The following is an 11,703-nucleotide window of genomic DNA, read 5'->3' on the forward strand; positions in this document are numbered from 1 at the left end:
AGATGCCCCTTAGTTAGTCATCAAAGTGACATCTTTGTTTTCCAATGTTTTCAAGAGGTTGTTCAATTTTTTTGTCTTCTGCTTCCAGAGGCATTAATTGTTGATCCAAGAAGAAAGAAACTGTTGTCAAGTCAGTTAATTCATTAACTGAATAAAAATGAGTTAGTGTTTTAATTACTTGTAAATACAGCATCCAAAGTCATTGTCATCAAGGTGAAGCAGACTCATAGCAACCCTACAGGGCCGAGAAGACATGTCTCATAGGATTTTCTAGGCAGTGCCTTTTATGGAAGAGGACTGCTGCATCAATGTCCCATGAAATAGCTGATAAGTTTAAATCATTGACCTTTTGGTTAACAACCTAGCATTTAACCGCTGCACCACCAGAGCTTCGTCTGTAGGTTTTAAACGACCATTTTTTTGTAGGCCAAGTTTTGTACTTTAGATTTTTTTACATTTGGATTTTCTTTGGGTTTGTTGTTATTGTTTTTAAGAAAAATGAGTAAAGGCCATCGAGTCAATGAAAAATGATGTTTTACTCTACCAGTGTTTGGAACTGGTCACCTATGAAGGTGAGCTTGTCATTTGCTTTACGTTGAAATGCCTTAATAATCTCTTGCCTTATTTGTGCTTGATCACAATTTTAGTGCAAACATACTTTTGGATGATCAGTTTCAGCCCAAACTAACTGATTTTGCCATGGCACACTTCCGACCCCACCTGGAACATCAGAGTTCTACCATAAACACGACCAGCAGCAACAGTAAACATCTGTGGTACATGCCAGAAGAGTACATCAGACAGGGCAAACTTTCCATTAAAACAGATGTCTACAGCTTCGGAATCGTAAGTGCTAACTACTAGTTAACAAAGAGGGAGCATTTATCATTAAGAATATTCCAAATTCTAAGAAATGTGTTTTAAAGTGTTGTAACTTGTAAACTGACTGATTTCTTCTTACTCATTATCTCATATTAATTCTAATAGTGTAGAATTAGTACAACATGTCAAGTAATAAACATAAATTAGTAAATAAAATGAACTGTTTGTTGTTATGATTGATATTTTCAACTACTATTTGTGATAGATTAAGATACGCCCTAACTTTCTCTCTATTCTTTTAAGGTAATAATGGAAGTTCTGACAGGTTGTAAAGTGGTGTTAGATGATCCCAAACATATACAGCTGGTGAGAATGTCTTCATTTTTGCAGATGTCTCTTGTTCATTTTGAGGAGAGTTCTACATGATAAGGTTGTCTCTTTCTCTTCCTAGAGAGACCTCCTTGTGGAACTTATGGAGAAGAGAGGCCTCGATTCATGTCTTTCATTCTTAGATAAGAAAGTAAATCCCTGTCCTCGCAACTTTTCCACCAAGCTCTTCTCTCTGGCAGGCCAGTGTGTTGCATCTCGGGCCAAGTTAAGGCCACTGATGGATGAAGTACGTATATACATGGTTTTCTCCAAAACTGAGTCTTGCAAAATTGTGTCAAATTTAGGTAGGATAAATTGTATATATAAATGAATTTTTAATTGATGACACAAACCCAACTCCCAACAGAGAATTCCAACTTAATAGGTAGTTTTTTCCAGATTAAAACGTTCATCATTTGATACCCTCCTAAGACCAAATCCATTGACACTGAGTTTATTCTAACTCATAGTGACCTTGTAGGACAGAAGAGAATTTGTCCGTAGGGTTCTCAAGGCTGTAATCATTATTGAAGCCAACTGCCACATATTTTTTTTCCTATGAAACAGGCTGATGGATTAGAGTAGTCACGTTTGGGTTAACAGCCAAACACTTAACCTTGTGCCACCAGGGTGTTATGGTACCTTGGTAGAGGTCACTTACTGAGTGGAACCAGGACACTGAAAGGTATTGTGAATAGACACTAGCAGGTGAATAGTTTGAAGAAGATAGTTTGTTCAACCTTCATTAAGAGATCCAGTCCATTAAAAATGCAGCATACATTGCACTTATGCTCCTTTATTCAGGGAGCTTTGGTGGCCTGGTGGTAAGGAGTTATGCTGCTATTCCAAAGGCACACAAATCCACTAGCTGCTTTATAGGGGAAAGATGAACATTCTCCTTCTGTGTGATTAAACTGCCTCTGAACACTCTGGAGGGTCAGCTACTGTTGAGGTTCTGACTCGACAGTACACAACAACAACATCTTTATTCACATTTCCATCAATATTATCATCCATTCATTTATTTACCCAATAAATATTTATGATGTTCTTCATTTTTGTTTTCCATACTCTGTACTTGGAATACCTCAATGATCAAGACAGTTTTTGCTTTCACAGTCCATAGGCGCTGTTAGAACAATAAACATGGAATTTCAGTATGTGTGATTATGTTATTGTTTGTTGTTGATTGCTGTCAAGTCGAGCACGACTCATAGTGACCCTATGAACAAAAGGCCTGAAGCCCCTCTATAACTATAGACTTTAATCAAAGTTTATAGAGTTTCCAAAGGCATGTTTTTTTAGTAAGTGGATGCCACTCCTGCTTCCAAACCTGTCCTAAACTGGGAGCTCTACCAAACACTGCCCACCATGGGAACTGTTATGGCATTTGACACCCCGATGGCACAAGGTTCAGCATCATAGAAACTGCAGGTTACATCAGTACAGCAAGAGATGAAAATTCAGACTTATAAGACGTCTAGGATCATATAGTTAGAATGCATATAAGCCTATGAAAGTTAAAGATACTTCCTTGGGTAGTGGGGGGGGGGGTAACAGCTTAATTACAACCCAAAGAGCAGATTATATTTAAGGAGGAATAAGAATGTTTCATGGTATTAAGACTGTAAGTAAGGAGCTCAGGTAAGTCCAACATAACACGTTGGACTGTTTACGGAAGAGTTGGCATTTCAAATCCACTAGCAAACTCCACAAAGAGAAAGATAAAGAGTTTCTTGCCAGAAAGACTTCTAGCCATGGAAATTCAACGGTAGGCCACTAAGTTAAAATCAATTTGATATTTGCAGATGAGAATGCAAGTAGGTCAGCATCATGAAATTAGGGTTAGAATGAGGAAAGGCTATAGCAGTTAAAGTGATAGAAGGTTCTGAGTGATATTGGGGCGTCAATTCTATCACAGAAGTTAGGATTTTATCCCGACTCTGTCATAGAGCCACAAGAAGCTTAAATCAAGGAGCAGGCATCAGACTGGAGAAACCCCTGGCTTGGGGGTCAGGAGAGCTGTATTCCAGGACTGACACCATAAATAAGAGCTCTGTGGTCTACATTCTTGGTGCCAGAAAGGACCAGTGAAAGGCTTAGTGGAAGGAACATGGGATTGGAAACGAGATCTGGGATCCAGCAACAAATCTGTGCCTTATTGGCTTGTGATGTTGATTCCCTTTTAGTGAACCTTAGGTCTACTAAGATGAAAAAATAATGTCATTGTGAACACTAAAGTTCTCTAAATGTACTTTTATGAATTGTGTGTATGAAAGTATGCTATATTATCCTAAATCTGGGACCTCAAATTGACATGCATTCCCAGAGTTTTTAAAGTATAAATCTTTGGAGCTCCATCTACAGATTTTATAGAATGATCATCCCTAGTACAGGCTCAAAAGATTTGTTTCATAAGTAAGTCCCTGAGGTATTTCTGATACAATAATTTCAAATTGATATTTGATGACTATTGATGAGGTCTGATCTTCTCCTCTTCTCAGCATAACCCTTTATTACTGTTAAAGAAAAAAAGGAATGCAGAATCTTCCCAAAGACATAAGCTAGTTGTAATACATCTAAAAGTAACATTCAAGACTCTTAAAATTTTATTTCGTGCAGTTTCCTTTAGACTTTGCTTCATTAATTTACTTATTGTTAAAAGTTTCGGCTTAGTTAATCTTTGGGGGCATTAGTTTAGTGACAGGATTCTCATCTTACATACGGGAGACCCTGTTTCCATTCTTGGTCATGAATTTAACTGCAGCCACTCCTCGTCTATGAATGGAGGCTTGTGGGATGCTATGATATTGAACACATTTTAATGGAGCCTCTAGACGAAGACAGATTAGGAAGAAAGATCAGATAATCTACTTCTGAAAATAAGCCAGTAAAGCCCTCTGATCACAGGGTACAGTCCACAACCAATCATGAGGACTTCACAGAACCAGCTAGCGTTATGCATCCAGTCTCCATGATGGGAACCAACTTGATAGCAACCAAAATCAACATCAGCTTTAGACTCCTTTTAAGCTCAAATTTCTATAGTTAAACTTATTTTTTAAATGTGAGGTTTTGGGGGTTGGTTTTTTGTTGTTGTTTTTGGTTTTTTGTTTGTTGTGTTGTTGTGGGAGTTTTTTTTTTGTTTGTTTGTTTTTTCTTTTTTCAACTCATTACTGTAGAATCAGAGCTGGTTTCGCCAGTGAGTTTTCAAGATTGTAAATCAAATTGGAGGAGATTGTCCATCTTTATCCTAAGGAGCCACCAATGGATCCAAACCCTCTGAGTTAGCGGTGCAACTCCCTACAACTGCACCAAGCAAGTTCCTCCATTTTTCATTGCTGTTGTTAGAAGCTACGGAGCTGAGTATGATTCATAGCAACCCTATGAACAAGAGACCGAAACCATGTATGTCATCCTTATCTTCTCTGATATACTTGGATCTCCAGGGAAGACCCTCATGAAATGGATTGACACAATTTTTCAGTGTTGTTGTTGCTGCTGTTGAGTTGGATTTGACACAGCTCCAGCAGATTTCCAGAGGCAGTAAATCACACAGGAGTTGATTGCCCATCTTTCCCCTGCAGAGCATCTGGTGGATTTGAATCATGTGCTTTGGGGTTGGCAGTGCAGCAGGAAGGTTATTTATTCAACTTTAACTAAAGCTTGTTTCTTTATTAACTAGGTCTTAAATATTCTTGAAAGTACTCAAGCCAGTTTATATTTTTTGGAGGACCCTCCCACATCCCTGAAGTCCTTCCGGTGTCCCTCTCCCCTTTTCTTGGATAACGTACCAAGTATTCCAGTGGAAGATGATGAAAACCAGACCATCCATTCAGATCAGAATATTCGCTCACTGCCTCCTGTTGAAGACTGGAGGAAAGATAGAGTGATTCGGAAAACGCCTTTTGAATGCAGTCAGTCAGAGGTTACATTTCTCAGTTTTGACCAAAAGGCAGAGAGTAAGAGAAATGAGGATGCTTGCTGCATACCCAGTTCCTCCTGTGAAGAAAGCTGGCTTCCAAGGCATGAAGCTCCACCTCAGGACTTAAGGCGCTGTGACGTGGCTATGGATCCGCCTGCAGAGGCAACGGCTGATGGGAGTAGGCTAACAGAGACAAGCTGTTGCTCTGAATTTTCTTGGAATGAATGTGAAAAGTAAACGAAGGTATTGATTTCACCAAAATATAAAGAAATAACCATGTAATGCTGAGTCAGCTATCTACAGGCTATCGTTTTGGTCAGACATTGCCCTACAGGTAATGCCAAGAGGTTGATTTGATGGTGCCTTTGGGTGATGCAGATAAGCAATCTAGACAATTCCATCCTTTCCACCCTCAAAATTAGAACAGTTAAAAAATAATTTGATTGGGCAATTGTCTTATGATCTAACTCAAATGAAATTATGCAAAAGACAAGTAGAACCAATAAAAAATCACTTGAGATTGTGGGTACTGGTTTCAGTCACAGAAAACACTTAAACCCTGCCAAATGAGACAGAATTTTAATGTTTTCTTCCAGCCCATCATAAATGTGAGTCTATTTTTCTAATAACATTCTGTTGGGTTTCAGTGGTTGGTGCTGCTTGCTTTTCATCATTGTAACGAATAACTAACTTGTAAATATTATTAGATGTTTAAAAAGAATTACCACGTTGCCTATTTTGACTGATATTATGTATATTTATAAATATGTATGCCATAGTCAGCCTCACCCTTGGCTACTGTATGTTCTGTTTAGAGAAGTTATTCTTGTCCAAGATCTGTATTTTTATATTTAAACTCTCAGGACAGTTTATTATATACAATATAACCATCAACTATTATTATAATTTTTACAAACTTAGTGGAGCTATTATATTATGAATGTATGATGTTTTAAAAACTGAGTAAATGTCTTGCCCTGAAATCAGTGACACTAGGACGTGGGTTCATTTTTTGTCTGTTTCCATACTTTCCAGCTTGAAGTCTTCACTCTGCTGATTCTAAAAGAGAGTTGCCCTTCAGCAATCTTACTTTGTCTTCAGGGTTCCATTGAACTATTGCATTACCCAGAAACTTTCTCCAATCTCTCCAGCCAGAAGAACTCACATTATCTAGAAATTACTTTGTAATATTATGTATTACTTCGTTAAACTCCAGTTTCATATCTGTCACTTTCTAAATGGTATCAAAATTAGTTCTTACCTTATCTCTCTCAAAAGATTATAAACTTCTACACTGGTTTCCTATTGCTGTTGTCTTAGCTATCTAATAAGGAAACTCTGATGGCTTAGTGGTAAAGAGTTGCCCTGATTACTCAAATGCATGTGGTTCAAATCTACCAGCTGCTTCCTGGGAGAAAGATAGGCATTCTCCCCTCTTATGAATTACAGTCTCTAAAAACCCACTGGTGAGTCAGCTATGAATTGGTTATAACTTGACAGTACATTAAAACTACAATAGTTATCTAATACTGCTATAAGAAAAATAACAAAAGTTGGTGGCTTTAACTAAGAGAAATTTAGTCTCTTACAGTTTAAGAAGTTAGAAATCCAAAAACAGGATGCCAGTTCTAAAGGAAGACTTGTTTTCTCTCTCATTCTCTGTCCATTGTTGTTGTTGTTGTTTTGTGCCGTCGAGTCGCTTGCGACTCATAGCGACCCTATGTACAACAGCCCTAAACTCTGCTCTGTCCTGTGCCAATCGCACTCTCTCTGACACTCCCATCCCAATTATCCCAATCACTGAATCAATCCACCTCATAGAGGGCCTTCCCCTCTTGCGCTGTCCCTCCACCCTACCAAGCATGATGTCCCTCTCTAAGGACCGGTCTCTCCTCAGAACATGTCCAGAGTATGTTAGACGGAGCCTCAGAATCCTTGCCTCCAAAGAGCCACCCAGTTTAACCCTTTCCAGGACAAATCTGTTTGTTTTCCTAGCAGTCCATAGTACCTTCAATATTCTTCTCCAGCACCACAGCTCAAAGGCATCAATTCTCCTTCTATCCTCCTTGGTCATTGTCCAACTCTCTGATGCATAACAAGTGATTGAAAAGACCATGGCCTGTATCAGACACACCTTAGTCTCCAGAGAGACACCATTGCTCTTCAGTACTTTGGAGAGGTCCTTAACAGCAGACTTTCCCATGGCAATGCGCCTTTTAATTTCCTGGCTGCTGGTGCCAAGACTGTTGACTGTGGAGCCAAGAAACTAAAGCTGTGTACAATCTCAATCTCGTCACCATCCATCCTGATGCTGCCAATTGGTCGAGTGGTGAGAATCTTTGTCTTCTTGACATTGAGCCTCAATCCGTATTGTAGGCTGCAGTCCTTGACCCTCTGCAACAGGTGCTTCAGGACCTCTTCAGTTTCAGCAAGCAGGGTTGTGTCATCTGCATAACACAGATTGTTGATAAATCGTCCACCAATCTTGACCCCACATTTCTTCTCATAGAGCCCAGCCTCTCGGATAATCTGTTCTGCATATAGGTTGAAAAGGTATGGCGATAGGATGCATCCCTGGCATATGCCCTTCCCAATTTTGAACCATGCAGTGTTCCCTTGCTCTGTTCTGATGACTGCCTTCTGGTCCAAGTATAGGTTTCACATTAGCATGATCAAGTGTTCTGGGATTCCCATTCTTCTCAGAGTCAGCCATAGTTTGTTATGATCCACACAGTCAAATGCCTTTGCATAGTCAATGAAACACAGATAGACATTCCTCTGGTATTCCCTGCTTTCAGCTAAGATCCATCTAACATCAGCTACAATATCCCTAGTACCACGACCCCTTCTAAACCCAGCCTGAACTTCTGGTAGTTCTCTGTTGATGTGCTGTTCCAGTCATTTTTGGATAATCTTCAGTAAAATCTTGCTTGCATGTGAAAACAGTGAGATTGTTCTGTAGTTTCCACATTCTGTTGGGTCACCTTTCTTTGGGATAGGAACAAATATAGATCTCTTCATGTCAGTTGGCCAAGTGGTTGTTCTCCAGATTTCTTGGCACAACTTGGTGAGCACGTCCAGGGCGGCATCTGTTAACTGTCCATGGTGAACTAAAATCCTTGTTTCCTTTGACAGTGTAGCATCCTGGCATTCCCTGGAGAACTCCATGTGTCTTAGTATCAAGGTGCTTCATTCAGAAGGAGCTTGGGTCTAAAAAGGTCCTGGTAATTGTTTCTTGTGAGTGCTGAGCATTCTATCACCTTGGCTCAATTTCCTTCTCTTTTTTATCTAGTAAGATAAAAGACCCTATGCACACTCCCTTTGCATCCAAGTAGGTCTATGTTGGGATGAAGAAATTGTATTTCAATCTTAATCCTCTTTGGTTTAGGGGGAATCATTCCATAGCTTCCACATTATATTACATGTATTGTAAAAATTACCACAAGGTTACTGGCTTTAAAATGCAATAAGTTTCCTATTTTACATTCTGAAAGTCCTTGGAACTCATTCTGGAGGCCCTTGGTGAGACTCTGTTGCCTTGTCTTTTCTAACTTGTAGAAACCACCTGAATTCACTTTCTTTATCTTCTAAGTCAACAGCATAGCATCTTCAGATCAACCGTTCTCTCTCCCTGTCCTCTTCCTTTGACACCCTCCCTACATTTTTTAAGGCTTCCTGTGATTGCCTTGGGCCTACACAGATAATTCAGAATAGTCCGTTCATCTCAAGATACTTATCCAAAGCTACTAGCATTCAGTCTAAGGTGTGTGCTTTTGAGATAAGCATTATTTCTTTGAATTCTTTTTTTGCACTTTATAATCTAAGATGTTGATAGTATAAAGTAGGAATACTAGAAATCTTGTTAACCCAATAATCTTGTTGACTGTATCTGTTTGGAAAACTTAAAAACCAAGTCATATTATTGTTGGGTGCCATCTAGTTAAGCATAACTTAGAGCAATCCTATGAACAAAAGATCTAAACTGTTCTGTTCTGCACCATCCACACACTACCTAACACACAAGCGCCCATTGCAGCAGCCACCATATCAATCCACCTGGTTAAGGGTGTTCCTCTTCGCCGACCCTCCACCCTTTCCAGCATCATGTTCCTCTCCAAAGAATAGCTCCTTCTAGCAACATGCCTTAAGTGTGTGAAGTAAAGCCTCATCATTTTTGCCTCCAAAGAGCATTCTGGCTCCACTCTCTTCAAGACATACCTGTTTGTTCTCTTGTTCATCCATGGAATGTTCAGTGTTCTTCTCCAAAACCACAGTTCAGAGGCATCAATTCTTTTTCTGTCTTCCTTATTCATTATCTAGCCTTCAGATGCATAGCAAGTAATTTAAAAGACTATGGCCTGAATTAGACGCACCCTAGTTCTCAACTGACCTCAGTAATTTGGAGAAGTCCCTATCTGCAGATTTGCCCAATTCAATGCATCTCTTTATTTCCTGACTGCTGGTACCAAGGGTTTTAATTGTGGATCTGAGCAAGATGAAGATGTTGACAGTTTCAATCTCTTCTCCATCCATCATGACACTTTCTATTGGTTCAGTGATAAGAATCTTTCTTTTCTTGACATTGAGATGCAATCTGTACTGAAGGCTGTATACCTTAATCTTCAAGTCCTTCTCACTTTCAGTAAGCAAGGTTGTATCATCTGCATAACACAGGTTATTGATGAGTCTCCCTCCAATCTTGATGACACACTTCTCTTCATTGAGTCCAGCTTCTTGGATAATTTGCTCATTCCAGATTATACTAGCCGATTAATAATATAGTGAGAAAATCCAACTATAGGTGGAAATTATCAGAATCTTCTATTAAATAACCCAATCTTCTTGGCCATACTTGCCTTTCAGTGGATAGTTTAATAAAATTTAATTGATAGAAATTAAGTTTTGCTATTGATACAGACAATAGGAGGGCATTTCCAAGTTCTCATAATGTAAAAACTAACACACATGGGGGGGAATGTAAAAAACCCTCCCCTCCAACATGAGTCTCTGAGCATTCTCTCTAATTAACAAATAGGAATTAGTAAAGAATTCCACTTATTTTCATTTTCACAACATGCTATCGGCAATCCTTCAGGAAGATCCTGTTTAATATTCTGCTAGAGTTTTGTCTTATTTTATAACGCTCCACAGCATGAATTTTTTTTTTTTAAATTAGATGTGGGAATTCTGACATAGTCGATTTTATCGACTTCTTGCGTGCTGTTGTAATGATCTGTGACTCACTGCATAATGGATTTTTATGGGGTGGTACATCAGCCTGTATAAAACAACTTTTATTATTTGATATGAGGTTTTATAGAAGTGAGACCTGTCGTGAATAGCATTTACTAAGCATCTATTAGAATCAAACAGGAGCCCTGAGGGAACAATAATTAAGTGCTTGGTTGCTAACTGAAAGTTGATGACTCCAATTCGCCAAGCACCTTCATGGGGAAAAGACCTGGCAATAAGCTCCCCTAAAGATTCCAACCTAGAAAACCTTATGACACAGTTCTACTCTGTCACATGGAGTCACTGTGGGTTGAAATTGACTCAGTGTTGCCTTAAAATGACAACTGTTGAATTAAAACACTTGTGTCAGCAATTAGAGAAGGGAACAACTAATTTAGTAAAGGAAGTGGAAAAGAAAGGCACATATCGGAGTTAACAGTTTCATGTCATTTAAGCACAAACCAATGCAATTGAAAATAAGGGCTTCCAAGAGAAAGGAGGAGGCAAAGATGGCTGTGTGTGTTGAAGCTGGCTCCTTGGAAAGAGAAAGGCTGACAAGAGCTAGAAAAGGACACCATTGAAGAGTGTCTGGCTAGTTATCCAGGGAATGGAAACCCACAGAGCTACCAAAACTCTCTATAACCCAATCCTGGCATAAAGGTGAAGGAAACTGTGTCAGGAACTTTGCATGTTTGGGAGGATTTTTTTTTTTTTTAGGGTGGGAGTTTTTTTCCTGTTTGAGTCTGAAAACTGCACCAAAAAATAGGAATTTCATTTTAGAGACTAATAAATTGACTCAAGGAGGTTAAATAATTCATCTAAAGTTGTCTCCAGACCAAAAAGAGTTCAAATTTGAACCCATGTCTGTTGACTTCAAAGTTCTTACTCTTTCCTGTACTCCACATTACACAAAGAAGCAAACTCATGAAATGTGAAGTGAAAAATTGTTTGCTGTGGGGGAACCTTGAGGACAACATGCTAACGGAAATATCTCAGTCATAAAAAGATAAGTACTGCATAACACATGTCTTATAAAATAGGGCTGACATGGGGAGATTGGGGGTGTAATAGCGTAAGAGTGGGTAGATAATGAACACTGAGTAAGAACAGATGAGGAGAAGAACTGTCTGAAAGGATTATATGATTATGCATCATATGTATGAGAACTATCTGAAACAAAGAGTGCATTGTGGGATGGGCTTGGGGAAAGAGAAGGGAGGAGAGGAGAAAAAATGCAACAATGAATTAAAAAGAAATGTTTACCATTTTACACTCCCACCAACAGTGAATAAGGGTTCCAGTCTCTCCACAACCTCGCCAGCATTTGTTGCTTGCTGTTCTGTTAAATTTTGCTA

The 11,703-nt window shown here is 39.0% G+C and overlaps 1 protein-coding gene across 1 annotated transcript in view; it reads left to right on the top strand.

Annotated features, from left to right (window-relative positions):
* The window catches only part of IRAK3 (interleukin-1 receptor-associated kinase 3), a 125,765-nt gene extending 120,412 nt beyond the window's left edge, over nucleotides 1-5,353 (top strand). Inside the window, exons 10-13 of the mRNA XM_006886067.1 lie at nucleotides 648-846; nucleotides 1,126-1,188; nucleotides 1,274-1,438; nucleotides 4,877-5,353. Of these exons, the coding sequence (XP_006886129.1) occupies nucleotides 648-846; nucleotides 1,126-1,188; nucleotides 1,274-1,438; nucleotides 4,877-5,353 (904 nt within the window). The remainder of the gene's footprint in view (nucleotides 1-647; nucleotides 847-1,125; nucleotides 1,189-1,273; nucleotides 1,439-4,876) is intronic.
* The last annotated feature ends 6,350 nt before the right edge of the window (nucleotides 5,354-11,703 follow it).

This window comes from Elephantulus edwardii, unplaced genomic scaffold (genome assembly GCF_000299155.1).
Source record: "Elephantulus edwardii isolate Elephantulus edwardi_28Jun2011 unplaced genomic scaffold, EleEdw1.0 scaffold00047, whole genome shotgun sequence".
In the NCBI taxonomy this organism is placed as follows: Eukaryota; Metazoa; Chordata; class Mammalia; order Macroscelidea; family Macroscelididae; genus Elephantulus; species Elephantulus edwardii.